The sequence below is a fragment of the Nymphaea colorata genome, chromosome 14 (assembly GCF_008831285.2).
Source record: "Nymphaea colorata isolate Beijing-Zhang1983 chromosome 14, ASM883128v2, whole genome shotgun sequence".
NCBI lineage: Eukaryota > Viridiplantae > Streptophyta > Magnoliopsida > Nymphaeales > Nymphaeaceae > Nymphaea > Nymphaea colorata.
This window is the reverse complement of record NC_045151.1, coordinates 2,114,341-2,132,469: the sequence shown is the minus strand read 5'-3', so window position 1 is coordinate 2,132,469 and position 18,129 is coordinate 2,114,341. Positions and strand designations below refer to the sequence as shown.

General features: G+C 37.1%; 1 protein-coding gene and 1 non-coding gene across 4 annotated transcripts; one reads left to right on the top strand and one right to left on the bottom strand.

The window, feature by feature from the left end:
• The first annotated feature begins 6,746 nt into the window (after positions 1-6,746).
• LOC116267573 (probable NOT transcription complex subunit VIP2) lies at positions 6,747-18,129 on the top strand. 3 transcript variants are annotated; one of them, XM_050075231.1, is made up of 13 exons: positions 6,747-7,204; positions 8,171-8,282; positions 9,343-9,484; positions 9,951-10,115; positions 10,856-11,065; positions 11,135-11,236; positions 15,673-15,761; positions 16,151-16,354; positions 16,591-16,998; positions 17,076-17,128; positions 17,215-17,256; positions 17,635-17,779; positions 17,883-18,129. In XM_050075231.1, the coding sequence occupies exons 2-13, from the start codon at positions 8,181-8,183 to the stop codon at positions 17,943-17,945; spliced, it is 1,725 nt and encodes a 574-aa protein (XP_049931188.1). In that variant the 5' UTR covers positions 6,747-7,204; positions 8,171-8,180; the 3' UTR covers positions 17,946-18,129. The 3 variants fall into 3 exon arrangements, with proteins under 3 accessions (XP_049931188.1, XP_031505239.1, XP_031505240.1); XM_031649379.2 differs by having other exon boundaries at positions 9,343-9,521; positions 9,740-10,115; XM_031649380.2 differs by lacking the exon at positions 17,883-18,129 and having other exon boundaries at positions 9,343-9,521; positions 9,740-10,115; positions 17,080-17,128; positions 17,635-17,775.
• Positions 8,205-8,282, bottom strand: LOC116267821 (small nucleolar RNA snoR35). The gene has a single exon (XR_004175678.1). It is a non-coding gene; the product is annotated as a small nucleolar RNA snoR35 (small nucleolar RNA).

Here is an 18,129-nt window from a genome sequence, read left to right as displayed (position 1 = left end):
ATTGAAAATGATGCAACTAATTTTGATGTCGCCTACCACCTACCTCAGTCTCCCTCTCTTCATAAGAAATCTTATAAATTCATTATGTGAGCCTCTAGTAGTAAAAGTATAAATAAAATTGGCATCATGAAAAGCCATATGCCTCTCCCTTGCCAGTGGAATCTACCTAATTATTGAGTTTTGGGGTTGTGTCTTCTTTCTCCCCCAAGCTCCAATGGACATTTGAATGTTCAAATGACAAAGTTCCTTTGGGATGATTTCAAGAGTCTAGAAGGTCTCACTATGTCAAACTTGCAAACCTAGTTGGAAGGAAGTACCAACATGAACGATATTGTGGAGGTCAACAACGCGAGCGATTTGGTAAGTTTGGCTCTTCGTGTATGTCAGAAGAATAAGATTTTGCCTAAGAAAATATTTTGCCAAATAATATTTCACATATATGTTAAGTGAAGAAGCTTATGGACCATTCCTTCCCATCCCCTTGCTCTGTTGTTCTTGTAGTGAGGGGTTATAGTTGTATAGCAAAGGACACTAGATGGGTCATGGGAGAGGGATTGATCATGACAAATGATCCAACATATGCTTATTCCAGCACGTGGGAATAGAAGAAACTCGTCTACTAGGGAGCTTCAATCTCTTAGGAGAGAGTCATTCTTGAAACAACATTTAGAGATGTCAACGAATCATATTCAAATCGGATATACTCTCAACTATGTCCAATTTTTTTTGGATATTCACATGTTCGGATTTAAAATTGAATTTGAATACAAACGGAAAAAAAGTCATATATAAATCCAAATTTGAAATATGATTCCACAATCCCAATCTAATCTGAATTTGATGTTTATATTCATGTTCAACCGAATCTTGAACCAAATCTGGCCTATGTTCAAAATATAGTAGTGTTGGATATAGGATATTTGTTTAAATCTAAATCCAATCTGAATCCAAATCAATAGGTGTCATTTCTTATATCTGAATATGATTTGATTCAAAATCAGATATTTTTTTTTCTTATTTGATTTTTTGAAACAATTCGATCATATATTCAATTCAAATCGGATATATTGGCATCCCTACCAACATTTACGTCCCTCTTAAACCGGCTGGATATTGATTGGCCTCCTTACAGCTTGCTTTTTAATAAATTATGCTTTAATCTCTCCTCACAGGATCTTTGGACTCATGTTTGAGCCAAAAGAAATTATGAGAAGTAGAGGGAATTGATATGGTTCCTTGCAGCAAACCTAGAGCCCAGTTGTCCACCTATATTTCCTACAAAGGGTGCCTCCTGACCTTGGACAGAAAATATCTTAGAGATGCCTCACTTGCTACCCACTATTTAATATGTCACACAATGAAACAAACAACAAGTTACTTGTTGTTTGGATGCAGTCTTGCTACCTGCAGTTGATCTGTTGTTGTCTCCAAGTTCAAGCATGCATGATTGCCCCAATAAAATATTAATCAAGAACCTAGCACTGGTTTGCAACCAGCTTCAAGAGATGATGACAATGAAAGTGCTGAAGAATATGTTTTAGTACTATCACTTGGGCATTTGATAGAGAAATTTGGGCCATCTACATGGAGGCTAAGAAGATTTGGTGCAAATGCGAGAACTCATTCTTAGTTTTGGCTAAAAGTTTGAAGTGGAGAAAAAATAAAGTTAATTATGTTTTGAAATTTTTGTAGGTGATTGGCCCTCTATTTTGTTTAAAAAGGCATATGTAATCAAACCATCTCCACTAACTTAAAGGAGGTTTGTTGGGCAGCCTAAGACATTAGAGAGCACATTAAAGGGATTGACAAAGGGTGGAGAATATAAACATGGATGAGCTTGAGCTTATGCCTAAGACAACCTTGCTATAGACCAAGCTAGGAAGTATTGATCATAGTTTTTCATCAGGTATAGTTCTGATCTTCAATCAACAAAGTTGGCTGAAATGACTAAGATGTGTAGAGGGCAAAGTTGCTCAACAAAATAGGTACTCAAGACTGGCTCAGGTTAGCCATAAGATTTACATTTCAAATGTGAACCCCATGATAGTGATCGTTGTAATGTTGAAACATATAGTTTACAGTGGTTTTACAAAGGTTATGTTATGTTGGTTTTCTGTTCTTTTCTTTTGTTAATTTTATTTTTGTTGCAATACTCTATACAACACAATTGTAATTTTGTTGTAGAGTTTTTGTTGTACACATTTTTTGTAATAAACATAGAAAGCCAACCCCCAACGAGGTTACTTTCTCTAATGGTAACCTTTTTATACCATAAAACAATGATCTCCTTAATAATTAGATTGTCCATACTTTATTGCCATCATTAAGAATAAAAGGCAATGACCATTTTTGTCATCAAATAAAATCATTATAAACATGAAATATATATATAATAACTAGGGAGGACATACTCAGTGAAATTACTAGACATTATAAGTTCAACCACCTGAATAGAGTGGCCTAAGTTGTTGTTAGCTCAAGAACTACAAAAGCAAGATGAAGAACTACAAATAATTGTCTAAATTGCTCCCCAACAAAAAAAAAAATTAAAAAATGAAAGAAAGTTTATTTGAACTATCTACAACTATATTCTTTTAATAAAACCAACAATTAAAAAAGAATATTTGTTCATATAAAATTATAATGGAATGAACAATCACCATGTCAAGCATATGGAAAACAATATGTTCAATAGAGCATCAAATACTGTAAGTTTCACATCATAAATAAAGAACACAATGCCTAAAACATAATTTATATAGCATTCATTGTTCTTTCATGGTGCTTGCCAATCGATTCTCAACAGCTGTGACAAAGGCATTGAAGAAGATCTAACAAAACTCAAATGCAATTAAAAATGGTTCAAGAAAAAAACAAAAAAGTGAAAACATAGTAAACCAATCAAATGAACACAAAAAATAGCAAAACTTGGAGGTAATTTCCCTATTACTCTTCAAGACATGAGATTCTACTCTTCTCGTCCTTATCTTTTAGTCATTTTTCTTTCCTCATTCCTTGTTATATTGTTGTCTTGTGGGGGGAGAAAGAGAGAGACATGTGTCAATGGGGTGTTGCCCATTTGATTGACTTGAGGTCGATGACTTGGATGACAATCAACTTGTGAGGAATGATTCTCATAAGAACTGACAAAGAAGATGACAAGCAATGCTACTAAATACACTATAAAAACATAAGGCTAGCTTTAATTATTTTAGTGAGGTTGGGGAAGGTGGAGAAAAATCACCTAACTATGTCTAATTAAGAGGAAAGTATAAAATAATCATCAAGATAAAGAAATGGGAGAAGAAGTGAAAGAGCTGAGAAAAAAAATACCAACAACTGAAAGTAAAAGAGAGGAGACGTGGAAGGAAAAAGAACACTCTTTGTCTAACACTTGTTATGAAATATTCATATGAAAATACTATGCTATGGAATATTCTTGCAGAACACTCTCTCAGCTATTAAATATTAGTTCAAAACAAGAGTTTTGTGGGAATTTTTAAGCTATGATGAAAATACACATGATAAAATATGATCACATGTATACATCTATCTGCCACGGATATTCTTGTGGGCAATAACCATGGCAGTGCCACCTCTTGTGAACAATAGTGGTTCCATGGGTCTAGGTTTAAAACCCACGTACAAAACCTTACATCCTTTAATATATGTATAGTACATTTCCTTTGATCAAGAAATATGCCCTTCTTGGAGTAAGTCGCCTTCTTCCCTGGCAAATATTTTAATTTGTCTAATATATTTAATAAAAGTCTTTTTTGATCAGTTTGTAATAATGACATAATATAACATAAACTAGGTCGAAGTTCCATTTCTAACCTTCTTCTTAAGAAAAAATGGAAGAAAAGAGAACAATTTGCTCGAAATTTGAGTGAACAATGTTCTTTAGAAAGGAGAGAACAATTTTCTCGAGGTTGGCTGAGGCCCGCTTTAGTCAGATTATGCAAAGTTTACCAAAGCATTGCCTAGATGCTTGCTTGAGTGATAACTGATCAGTAGTAACTAGACTATAGATTTCTCTAAAAACAGAGAAGTTTACAAGGCAAATTTGCATTATTTACATCCCTTTGAAGAGGTGAATCACAAGAAAGAGATTGGCTGATAATAAGCAATGCATGGCTACATTCTTAGCTACATAGTTCATGTGTCATCATAATCAAACACCCTTTGTTGTATATGCCATGTTTCTTAGTTGAATCTGACTTTTAAACTGGCTTCGAACCTTCAACATGAAGTTTGCTTGAGGGAATGTTGTTGTTTGAAATAGGTAGTCCTATGTAGACTCTTCATGAGCAAAAGTCAAGGTCAAGAATGCTTGTTAATAAGGAGAAAAGCGAGAAAAATCAGCAGACTGAATCATAAATTAATAAATGGCAACATCCAAGCGAGTGGTTTGGTGGTGATAGAGCATAGCTTTGTGAGATTAATGATCAAACAAGCAAGTAGGTTTGAAGCAGAGCCGATCCAATCTCTAAAGTTGCACAACAGAGTACAACGAAAATCCCTTTTTAAGGTGGCCCCATTCATATATTCTTAAATTTTTAAATATGGGCATCCATTTTTTAGAAATTTTAAGGCACATCATTTAAAAAAAAATTACTTGCAAAGTTGAAGAGCACAGGATCCTTTTCATAAGAAAACTATATACATGGCAACCAACAAATGTTTGCCCAATTTTTTAATCACAAACCAAATGCTACCCTTTCAGCCTATAATGCTCATCTTTAGGTTTGGGTTTGGGTCGTTTGAGCAACCAACAAAAAAAAAATCAAGGGAGTCTTTGGATGACGCCTTCTCTAACTCAGTTTAGTAAAACTGAAAATCAAAGCTTTTTAGTGAGCTTTTGGTAACACATCCAAAGCTTGGTTTTGAATAGCCTAAAGGAGACCAGGGTTTTCACTTCCTTTTAAAAAAACAGGTTTTGTCAAAACTGAGTTTTCTTCAAACCCATAATGGCACCCAAACACCTTAAAAATCTAGTTATGGAGGCAAAAACCACGTTTCGAAGTGTCACCCAAACACCCCCACAATATCTTAAAATGATTATATTTGTCTATGGTTCTACACATGTAAAATATCTAGTGGCAATTGCCTCACAAGATCATCAATAAATCCACCAATTTGTTCATAGAGAATTATGACTTTCACATGAAAAACAAAATGGAACATGTTATTGGATTGAGTTTTGTTAACATATTTTCCAAAAATTCCAGTAATCTTGGCATGGGATTTTAAGATTTCTTGAGTTTGAGAGTCATATGTAACATTGCCTTACCATAATGATCCGCATGGTGAGAGACTGTTGGGTGTACCAGAGCGATGGCAAAAATAGCCTCCCAATATATTAACATGCACAACCTTAAAAGGCCAGCAAACTTGGCCAACAGACAAGTTTTGCCATTCAATAACATTCATCTTAGTGGAGTCACAAACATGAGATAAAGTTTTCAAGCGACAATGAGAAAGTACACATGATTTAGTGCTTTTCATCTTGTGCAAATGTCATTTCAACTATTTCACATGCATTTAGAATAAAAATCTAATTTTTGGACACCAAGAAGAAATTTTTTTTTGGTGAGCAAAAAGTTAAGACCCGTCACTTAAAAGAAAAAAAAAAAGCCCTAAGGCCCTTCCACCCTTCCTCCCCACTCCAAAACCCCAAATTCCTTTTGCCTTTAAAGACTTTCAGCATGACAATGAGACACCTTACCTTTAGTTACAGAAGCATAATGTTCATGAAAATCAAATTAAAAACAAGTTTTTGAATATGCCCCTAACTCAAATGGTAGCTCATATGTGCACATCATATTTGAAAATTGTTAGCTTCCACTACCTATATTATAAAATCTTCGCCAACTTTAACAAAAAATGGCCTTGTAACAGCGAAAAGTATCGGCATCCCACAAAAAATTGCCTTCTACAGCCATACTTTAGCCTTCAATTTCAAAAAAGACATGTACGTTTGGTGTAGTTTGAAGATTTTTTTGTTTCTACTCCTATGGTATGTTTTAATTATATCATTTTCGGTTTCCAGGAGTCAAACTCCAAGCCTCCTTTCTCCTATGCCTCTTCTGTTTTCGATTGAGACAGGCCATAAGCATACATTGATGTGTCATCATTTAAGGGCTATTAAATTTTTTTTGTCTCGATTTTATTTTTTTTATTTCATACAAAAGTTTTGAAAAAACTATTTTTTGACACCTATTAAAATTTTAAAACTATAATTTGACCCTTCATGAACAATTCCTAGCTTCGCTCTTGTTACGGGTGAGAAAAGAAGATACAATTCACCACCTAAAATAAGAGACCCTTCTACCTTTTTTTCTCTTATGCTTCTTGAGTCTAGGACTAAACCCAGGATTGGGCGTGACACTAATGTTGTGGCTCATCCCAAGAGGTCAAATGACCTTATGCCCAAAAGAACAATAGACAAGATGTGGCTTATCTCAAGAGTGTCACGATTCTAATTTTTACAATCTAAAAGAATAACATTCATGAGAATCGAATATAGCGACATGTCTTTTATGCATTTTTCTTGATCAATTATGCTATAGCCCTTTGAAACCTAATTGTTTAAGTTAATCTTCTTGATTTTAATTGAAGGTGAGAAAGTTTAGCAGCTCATCTAAAAAATATATACTTTTAAGCAGCTAAATGTCTTTTTCAAGACTAGTGGACATCTACTAGGAAATATCTCCCTAACTCCCTCCAACACAGGTTGCATGCAGGCAGGCGCACCTGCGGCCTCAAACCTCAGACACAGACGTTGCCGTTTTCCGTCTTCCCGGCTGTTCGTTTTTCCCCATTTCCCTATATCCCCTTTCCTTGGGCTACGCTGCTGTTTCCTTATTCGGCGTTCATCGGTTCCTCGTCATCGTCGTCTTTGGAGGTCTTCTCCTGCGTGACGGTTTCGGGGCTCCCGTTTCTTTCTGCTCACGGGGCCTACCGGTCCGGACTCATCCTCCTCGCTCTCCCGATTGGTCTGGGGCTTCAGGTTGAAGTTATTCAGTATCTGTTGAGGCGAGAATGCTTTGTTCACCCCTTTGCAGTTGCAGGCAGTTCAATTTCAGAGGGGAAGCAGGTCATTTAGATTGGAGATAATCCAGTGCCCTTTTTAGATTGGGGCTATTCGTCTGCCGCTTGATTGGTGGTGGATTTGGCCGTCATGGCGACCTCTTTGTTCCAGGTATCATTTTCTCTCTTTTATTATGATATTTTTCCATTTCAGGGGAACGAAGAATCGGGTAACCACAACTTCCTTTCGTCCTCTCTCCTTTTTATTAGAGTAGATATTTATGAAGATGCCGTGTAGTTGAAGAGTTCCTGTTTTATAGTTTTCGTAACTGAGGAGTTCAGCAAAAGGAGGGACATGAAGGGAAGATGCAATTTTTTCCTATATAATCTTTGGTGTGCATGTCCCGCTATTTTGGACTTTTGGTACTGAATATCTTCATTCATTTGTACAAATGATGCGAATCCAAGGGAACCATGTAAAATGTCCTCTAAACTGTCCACTGTTCCATATCTTAGCTTGAAATTATGTTTCGTTGGCCCTGCAGCCCTGCTGTATGAGCAATTCGCTGTCCGTGCTAGTCCTGCACTTTGTGATACGGTGTATTTGGCCAGGATTCGAAATGTTTCCCAATCTGCCCGTGTGTTCCTTGCTTGATAGCTACTGCGTTTCCTTTTTATCTGTACAATGGACCGAATTTGATTGGTCATTTTGATTAATATTTCTTCAATTATTTTATTCCTTTTCTAGTGGTGCTTATCTAGGATCATTTGCTCTAGTCGTATAAATTGCTATTTCTTCTTTTGCTGTCTCAAATTGTTTATCAAGCTTTGGTTTCACTTCATTTTTTAGCATTTCCAGCTGATGGTCGTGAATCGTGATCATCCTTTTTTCTCTCCCCCAATTGTATTTGATAAGTGCCAAAGCTTCTATAGTAACACTTGACCGTAAACCTGCATGATTTGTGTATGCCTATCAAGAACCTGATACATCCTGACCTTTGATTCAGTTTATCTTGTTTGTTGATCTTGTTTAGCATGGTTAATGAGCTGCATTTACTCTTAGTGGTTTCTTATTGTTCTATGTTGCTAGATATATTGATAAACCCAATCATTTTTTTCCTTGGAATTTGTTTTGCAGTCTACACTAAATGGTTCAAATTCAAGTCTTCCAGATCCTGCAAATTTGGGGCGGTCTTTTGGAACTTCATTTGCAAGCCAATCAGGATCAACCCCTGTTTTTCATCACTCAGGTTCGATGCTGTTAAAAATATGCCTAAGCTTCCCTAGGCCCCTTGGGCTTGGGGGCTGCTATGCTGGGTTCTAGACAACTTGCCGTTAAAAATGCCTAAGCCATTTCTTAGGGCTCCTAGGCCTGCGTTGACAGTCTAGGTTTTTATTTTGTTTAACGACCTAAGTTTCCTTTCTTTTTTTTTTTCTTGTTTGGTTATTTGAGGCACAATTTTTCTTCTTCTCCCATCTGCAGCAGTCTTTTCTTCTTCTTCTTTCATACAGACTTTCTTTTGCTCATTCATTTTGATGGCACACAGATACACATCACACACACACATATATGTATACTTATAATTATAGAGTTATATAGTCCATAGACCATTGTACTTTGAATATCTGTTTGTTTTCTGGGTTTCTAACTGATTTGCATATGTGTGTCAATGTGTGTTGATTTTCCTAATACTTTTACAAAAGGCAAGCTTAACATGGAACCTTGGATTATGTTGAGGATTTATGTTCCCTCTTTAAGAAAAAGAAAAATTACTAACTGCAGGCATTAGTTTAAGGCTTTAAGCTTTTATATTTTAGAGAATTAATGATCTTTCAGTTGAGACTTAGGAAATTAGAAGATTTTGCATGTTTAAATATTGCAAAGCAGTGATGTTGAATTGTAAACTTGCACCGCATATGCCATATGAAATTTAAACTTTGATTGTTGAAATTCATTGAATTTGCTATTTCAAACATTTATTTGTGTTTATTATCATGTTATGGTCCTATGGAATTTTGAGTGTGAGTGTTACTGTGCATTTTATTTGTCTTATTGTTGTAAGTTGGTAATAACAGGTTTTTCATTGAGAAATGCTTTTGTTTTTAATTTTGATAATTAAATTACATTTTATTGGTTAGCATTTTCTTTTTGGGACCGCTTAATGCATCTAGCCACACCTATCTTTAGGCTCAACTCACTGCCAAGGCTGCATTTGGCACCTTTAACAACATAGCTTAGGTGTAGAATGTTAAGGTGAACCTCTTACATGCTGGTGATGAAAGGTGTTCAACAAAAAGTCTTATTTTCAGGTGCCATACAAGCTCTTCATAATGTCCATGGAAGCTTCAATGTGGCTAATATTCCTGGGTCCCTTACATCTCGCAATTCAGCATTGGGTGGTGTGTCTTCTCCTGGTGGTCAGCAGCCTTCAGGAAGTCTTTCTTCTGGAAGGTTTGCATCAAACAACTTATCTGTTTCACTTTCTCAGGTGTGTTCTTTACTTCATCTGCACATGTGGACATGTGATTTTTTCTTACAGCATTAGACAGGATTCGGTATCTTTTCCTACTGTGATTTATGCATGTATGTGCTTTTTCCTCTACAGCATTAGAGAGGATTTGGTAACTTTTCCACAGTTTTTCTACTGTAATTTCTTGTCTTGGAGATTTTGAATTTTGATCTGTCAAAATGGTTCACATTATACAGCTTTCCCAAGGAAGCCTGCATGGGCATTCAGGGGTTTCAAATAGAGGAAGCATTAGTGTTGTAGGAAGCCCTTCATTTACTAGTAATATGAATGGAGTTGGTGGTCCTGTTCCTGGCATAACCCCAGCCTCTGCTTCTTTCGGCAATCGGAATGCTGTTCCTGGACTGGGAGTGTCTCCTTTTTTGGATAACATCGGCTCTCGACTTCCAGGTTCTGGCGGGACCATTGTTGGTGCAAATAACATTGCCCAGAATATTAACTCTGGTGCTGGATTGAATGTGCCTGGGTTAGCATCACGCGGGAATCTAACTGCTAACAATGGCAGTCTTAACATGCAAGGATCAAGCAGGCTTACGGGTGGTGTGCTTCAGCAAGGTTTTTGTCTCATCTTTTGTTATCTTCTCTATTTGTCTCAATCATTTGAATATTCCCTTCATTTTAGAGGAGTTTTTCTTCCTTTTGCTCATTTAGGATGTTTAACTGTGATTCAAGTTGTCCTTGTTGTTAAATGTAGCAGCGCAGCCACATTTTTTTCTTAACAAATTAAGATCAGGTAGACAATAAGTCAAGACACTCACAAGCTCTCTCTCTCTCTCTCTCTCTCTCTCTCTAATGTTTTATGAAGAGGTCAAAAACGAAATTTCAGGTGTCCTGGATCTATCTAAAAAGGGCAGGACAAGTAAGGTTCTGCACAAGGTATCAGTATTGTCAAATGTATGTGGTAATAGGTTGGTTCACAGTTAAATTAGCCTCTAGTATACCAGACCAGCATAGTGCTGGGTGGAAATATTGGTCCTGCTTGAAGGTCTGTAGCCTTGGATTCATCTGATTCATATTTAAGTATCATGTGATGTCTGATGTGTTTTGTATGACTGACCAATATATCTTCCTGTGCAATCAAAGACTTTTTATTAGTACATTGGATGTCAAACTACCAAATTACAATATCCTAAATCTTGCCAAAGTGAAGCTACACCTGCTTGCATATACATAAACATGTCTTTCAACTTGCACTATAATTGATCACACAGATGTCTGGTCACTGGAAAGAGGTTAGATAGATGTACTTGAAATAAATTGTGTACTTATATTTAGTTCGTCCTTGTCTTATGCAGCTCCCCAGATGTTTCCCATGTTAGGTAGATCATACTCTACATCAGGTGGTCCTTTGGCTCAAAACCAAGCTCGAGGAGGCAATAGTTCATTTACCTCTTTGGGAGTGGCTAATGGTGTAAATTCTAATGACAGTTCACCATTTGACATCAATGATTTTCCTCAGTTAACTGGTCGGCCCAGTTCTGCTGGTGGGCCTCAAGGGCAATCAGGTGAGTTGTAGTGTTCTTTAAATTCTCTCATGTTGTCATAAACTTGTTAATCGGTATAATGTTTTGCAGGTTCATTACGAAAGCAAGGTGTTGGCATAAGCTCTATGGTCCAACCAAGCCAAGAATTTAGCATCCAGAATGAAGACTTCCCTGCCTTGCCAGGATTTAAAGGTCCCTTGTCTGTTTCTGATACTAACTTTGTGAACCTTTTTATCAAATTTTCCTTTTTAAAATTTTCTGTCGCTTGCTTATCAAGAATCTCTTAGCTTTTGTGTTTTGTTATAACCTATGTCACTTAGGTACGGGTACGGGTACTGACCATTTTCAAAAAACTTGGGTGCAAGGGTATATATATATATATATATATATATATATATATATATATATATATATAAACGAGAATAAATACTTAGAAAATATGTATCAAAATAAAGAATATACATCAACCTAAACAAATATCAACGACTCTTGCAGCAGTATGTTTAAGAAACTTGTGAAAAACTTTAAACATATGGACAACCGAGCAGCCCCCTAGACAGTCAAATATGAACATCAATCGAATTTTCACATCCAAAACATAGTTCAACTTTGTGGAACTAGAATGTAAGCGCTAAATGCTGAACTGGAATGTGTCAGTTATAGAAAATGCAGGATTTAGGCACCAAATACAGAAATATTGGAACGGCTCAGCATTGTGGAGCATAGTTGCATATAAATGTAAAAAAGAAAGGGCAGACAATGTGATTTTCGAAGAAGAAAAAGATTAAAAAGGACAAACCAGTAAAAGAAGAAAAACAAAAATACTACTAAGAACAACAATAAAAATAAAAATAGTTGATGAAGGAAAGTCACCGGAGGTCGACAGAAGAAATATCACCCAAATCAGCCAACGTTGGCCCAAATTGTTTCCGCCGGAGCTCATCGCAGGTTGTCGGAGGTCGCTGGAGGTCATTCTTCCTCAACAAACAACAGTGGAGAAGAGCAAAACGAAGCCAGTTTTGTTGAGGCTCTGTGCTTTTGAAAGGCTTTTGAAAGGAAATAAGAAAAAAAAAACTAATTTTTGGACGAAAATGAACTTGATCAACATTGACCGACTCTGTTTTTGGACAGATACGGCCCTGGGAACATTGATCGTACTTGGTACCTGTTCCTGTTGACCCATGCCTGAGCCGTACCCGACAGTGTACCCGTACCTGTGTCGCACCCGACCGGTACGGGTACTCCACCATAAGTTATTTGTTGTATGTGAATGTTTTTATTCTGCCGAACTTAATTGATTGGTTTTGCTGCATTTGTTTTATTTTCTGCATATACGAATTGAATTATGTCAATGTTCTACATTTTTCTTAACTTGTCCATTTGGTTAGATATCTTGATTTGTTGATTCTAATTAGACTGTTTTTTAGATTCATAATTTTGACCCTAACTAATGCAATATAAACTTTAGAATTATATCCTCAGTTATTTCCAAAGGAGATGGTCATGGTATGTCTTTTATTTTAAGCAGTAGTGACTTTGTAATTGCTAAGGTGGTAGTAATATAAAAATGTCATTGTAAAAATCATTAAGGTTTGCCTTTACGTGAACATTGAAATGAAACCCTAACGTCACATGCATGTATACACATATGCACATAGTTATCAAAATCAGAGGTCAGCTATGTCACGTAGGTATGGGAATGGGTCCCGATGCAGTTACCGCTACAGGTGCCGGTGTTTCGGTGTGAATATGGATGCATAGCACTTTCAAAAAATTTGGGCACGAGCACACAGCCATGGATGCAATATAAGACATAGATATATATAACAAAAAATAAGGTTTTAAACAGACAAAACAATATAAAACATTCTATTAAAGAAAACTATAGTCACTGGAAAAATTGCTAGTCGCTAGAAAGTCTTGCTGAACAAGTGCAGTCAGACTGCAGAGAACATAAAGAGCCCTTCAGTTTCTGTTGAGGGCTCTTCATTTTTATCCTATATACACAATGGTTTAAAGAAAAAACCTAATTAGTTGACAAAATTGCTAGTCGCTAGAAAGTCTTGCTGAACAAGTGCAGTCAGACTGCAGAGAACATGAAGGGCCCTTCAGTTTCTGTTGAGGGCTCTTCATTTTCATCTTATATACACAATGCTTTAAAGAAAAACCTAATTAGTGGACAAAATGGACTCGGTTAACTTTCACGGAGCCTAAAAAAGACAAATACGGCCCTGGATGCATTGGCCACACTCAACACAGGTCTGACTGTGTCTGGGCCATGTCCAGGCGTGTACTTGTGCGCATGTTGTACGTGTGTTGACGTGGGTACCTCACTTAAATAGAGCTACCCATGTGACATAGGAGATCAGACACGATTAATACAAGACCATAGAACAACCCACTTGTAGATTAGTTGGTCCGAGACAGTACAAGTTGATTGAGTAAAAATAAACTATAAAGAAATATGTGCATGTATTTATGCAGAAATATCTACAGAAACATAGCATATATTGTTGTCAATAAAGGCGGGAGCATATCTCCCTACAATTTCCTATTGGAAATACAGAAGTTTATATATCTATCTAAACAATGCATGTATGTATGTATGTATGTATGTACATATATAAAAAACAGTTGCTACAGCAGCATTATTGACAGTTTATGGTGCAGCAATGATTCATGGTGCTTTTAGCAACTGTTTATGGTGCTCTCAATGATGGATTTTTTATTTTTAATTATCTGGCATGTTGGAATCCTCTTATATGTGTGTGTGTGTATGTGTGTTAAGGATTAGTCAGCCGATCAATAACTATGCGGACTAGTTGCCTAGTCTGACCAACTAGGTGCTAGTTCTGTAACAACAGTCAGATGGTGATCAATTCAATGGAATGGCAGGAGTTTTGACTAGTATTTATATGCAACAGTCAGTTGATGATTGATTCAATAGAATAGTTTGATTTTTGACTACTGTTTATACTCATATAGTCTTTCAACAATTGTTTGGCACCTTCGAGGTACCTATGGCCAGTTTTAAAGTTGAGTTTCAGAGTATCACAAGGTCCATATGCTCAAATATTTTAATCCATTGCCATCAGGGAAGGAGCAGTACTAGTAGGGTTATATATAGTTAGGGTAAGGGCAGAAGGTAGAGAGAGAGACAGAGAGAGAGAGTTTGCAGGTCAATGAATGCACTCTGGATGCTCATTGCAGTTTTGGTGCTTTTAGTTTTTACCATTCTAGTCCTGCTTCAGGAGTGACCACTAGGCCTCATGGAGTTCATTTTCCATTTCTTTTTTGAAATTGAGGTTGTTGAAGTGATGGAAAGTGACTTCAGAGCAAGAAGTACGTAGTCATTTAGAGTTTCTTTTATGAGGGGCTGAAACATATGGTTTCTATGAGAACAATGGAAGTGGTGAACTTGTTTCCTTGTAGGTCTATTGACCTTAAGTCTGATTGTACCATCCCCTTGTGTTTGGTCTAGCACCCTGGAGATGGTGCGAAGAATTGACCAATGGACTGTGAACTTGTGAGTTGCATATCTTGTAGGCTTGCAGACTGTAGGCTTGCAGACTGGACTCTCCTCATGCACTCAATTCCTGATGTAGAACATTGCTGCGTTTGAACCTAACTAGATCTGATGCTCGAGTTTGAAGTTGACATAAATCTCTTTTCAGATGCAAATGCAGGTTACCCTTTCCCTTAAGACTGTTTGATGGTTAATCTCCAAGTGAATGGCCAGTCCCTCTGAATGCTTTCTCCAATTAGAATCCTTTTAGCAGTTCTAGGACTCTTGCCTACACTAGACACCCAGGTTCTTCCAGCCTTTAATTGCACAAAGAGCCTTTTTTTTTTCCTTGTTTTTTAAAGTTTCCACGTAGATGCTAGAGAGGTTTACTTTCCATCCTTCATATCTTGTTCCTAGCGTTAAAGGCAACATTAATTTTCTCACTACTATTCTTAATAAGAAAAATCAATTTCTATGTAAAATTAAATCAAATATACTGCATTTATAGTCATAGAGCGCACAACTTATCAAAGATCAAGAAGTAATCTAGCTGCTTATTGTACCTTCCCAATGAGACCTGGAAGGAGGATCTACAACCGAGGCAGGACTAGGAGTTTCTTGTAAAATGTTGCTGCTGTTAATGCTTATCGACCATCTTATGAGTTGCTAACTTCTATGTCTATTGTATCTGTTGAAGTTTCTACACCGTTTTGATTGGCAGGCGAACCTGATGTCCCTTCCTACCTATGATTCTTTTTGGGGGTTGTTGGCAGTCATATTCACAACCGTGATGCCATCTGTCTGTCAACAATGACTTCTCACATCTGCTCTCTGTTGATTCTTACAATTGGCTGTCCTTTCACAAGTTCTACTTTTGCCATTTCATTTACTTCAAAATTTGGTGACATCCTTTATGGCTTAGCTTAGGTTTTGGTTTGCAGCTCGCTTGTAATGCAGTCCCCTAATAACTGTGTCATTGTCCCTGGTTTGTTGTGCAGTTTATTACAACTAATCAGCTTATAGTTGCTATGTTATGTAGGAAATATTGTTTCCCAGAAATTTTTGGCTATTTTTTGTTTGGCTTTGCACTTAATGTAGACACGCATCTGCTGAATGGAAACAGGTAATAGTGCTGATTATGCAATCGATCTGCATCAGAAAGACGCACATCATGAAAATGCAATGTCAATAATGCAGCCACAGCATTTCCCTGTAGGTTTTCATTTTTTTGTTGTGGTTAGATTTCAGCCAGTTTGTTTTTTTTATGACATTGGGAATCATGGACCTGACTTAACAACCCATGCGGGTACCAAGAATATGCTTAAACAACAATCAAAACACAATACCACATTGGATGGCTGGATTGGATGTTAATACTGGTTGAGATACAGACCCATACGACAAAATAAAACACTTTCCTTTCAAGAATAACGTGCTTGAGTCAGGTCCATGAACTCATAAAACTTGCATGTGTGCCTTATATGATATTGATTACACTGCAATGCCATTAGTTTCCAGTAAGATATACCTTCAAGTTCTGAACTTCTTTTTGTCTGGATCCATGTCTAACTTTTTAATGGGTTTATGTATATAAAACATAGATGAGCAGGCCAGTAGGATTCAATTTAGCTGGCACTTACATAGCTCATCGTCAGCAGCAGCTGCAACAACAACAACAGCATTCTTCATCAGCAAGTAATGCTGGAGTATCTTATCCAACTGCCAGCACTCCGGAGCTTCTGCAGGTTCATGGTTCTGATCTATTTCCATCTTCACGTGGCTTGTCTGCACCCTATCACTCGCAGGTATTTTCTCATTGACTCCATGTTGATTGTTTTTGGTTCTTTTGAGGTCAATCTTCAAGTCTCTCTTCTCAATGGAAGCTTTTAGTTGGATTCTTTTTGTTGATCCTACACAGTCTGCGTTCATGAGCTGCTCATGTTTTGACCCTCATCAGGGATTTGTTCATGTTCATCTACGGTCTAAATTTTATAATTTCTCAGATATTAAGCCTCCTGACTGTGTGCTTTAACTTTATTAGGTTCGGACCAGTGGTGTACCTAATCTTGGGTTAAGGCCTGTTTCTACCACTAATTTAACTTATGAGCAGCTTCTTCAGCAGTATCACCATCCAAACCAATCACATTTTCATCTACAAACGATGTCCGCCCAACAATCATATGGGGATCAAAGCGTCAAACCCTTGCAAAGCATTCAAGCTGCTCCAGATCGTTTTGGCCTGTTAGGTCTACTAAATGTGATAAAGATGAGTGACCCTGATCTCACATCACTTGCATTGGGGATTGACCTGACAACATTGGGGTTGAATTTGAACTCTAGAGACAATCTTTACAAGACTTTTGCCTCCCCTTGGTCTGATGGACCTGTAAAGGGTGATCCTGAGTACTCATTTCCTCAGTGCTATCTTCAACCTACCCTGAAACTACAAGTAAGACTTTGTACATATTTCAACAGTGGCTTGTCTTTTTCACATCTTGTTTTCTGACTTGTCTTCAATGAATATAGCCAGGTTATTTTTCAAGATTCCGGCCGGAGACACTATTTTATATTTTTTATAGGTTAAATTCCTAACTTGCCTCTTCTGAGAGTCTATCCTTCATGTTGTCACGAGTTAAGGCTTGACTTTGTGTTTTTTGGTTGGCAGTATGCCAAAGGATGAAGCTCAGTTATATGCAGCCAATGAACTGTATGCTCTCTCTCTCTCTCTCTCTCTCTCTCTCTCTCTCTCTCTCACACACACACACACACACACAGAAGCAGATGAGCACATGCATTCATCTCATGGTTGCATACAACTGCATGGCTCGGTGGAGATAGATATTTGAATTTTATATTGCATCCTATAATTTTACTTGGTCTGACATAGTAACTGCACCTAGTCAAAGCTTTTCTAGCTCAGACATCTTCCCTTCCTGCTCTTCACTCTTTCGCACACCATGATTATCTCTATGTTCTTAACTTCTCCAGTTGTCTAAACTGAACTTCTAGTAATGTAATTGTGTGAATTTCATTATTGTTTCTTTTCGTTCTTGACTTTCAATCCATATGTTGGTTTGTCATGCAGGGTGAATCTGGGTTGGATCTACCACAAAGAACTGCGGTTGTGGCTCTTTAAGGCTCCGAATGTTGATCCACTTGTTAGGACACATACATACGAGAGAGGAACCTACCTTGCTTTTGATCCCAACATATGGGAAACTGTTCGGAAGGTTTGAAAATTTTCCATCGTATATTATTACATCTTTGTGTTCATCTCTCTCTCTTTCTCTCTCTCATCTATCTGATGGAGCAAACCTTTGTGGTGGACTGCAGGAAAATTTCATCCTACATTATGACATGATTGAAAACAGGCCAACAGTTCCTCAACAACATTAGATGAATCTTTGTAATTCCAGTTGTATTTTTGTTCATCAATTGATTTTCTGCAAGTAGTATTTCAATAGTTACATTCCCAGCAAAAGGAATCCCAGCTTTATCTGTTCAGCTGCTTTCGCTCTGTTCCAGTTTTGCAGCAACATGATCTCGAGTAAGAACCTTGCATGGAATTTGCCTGTTGATA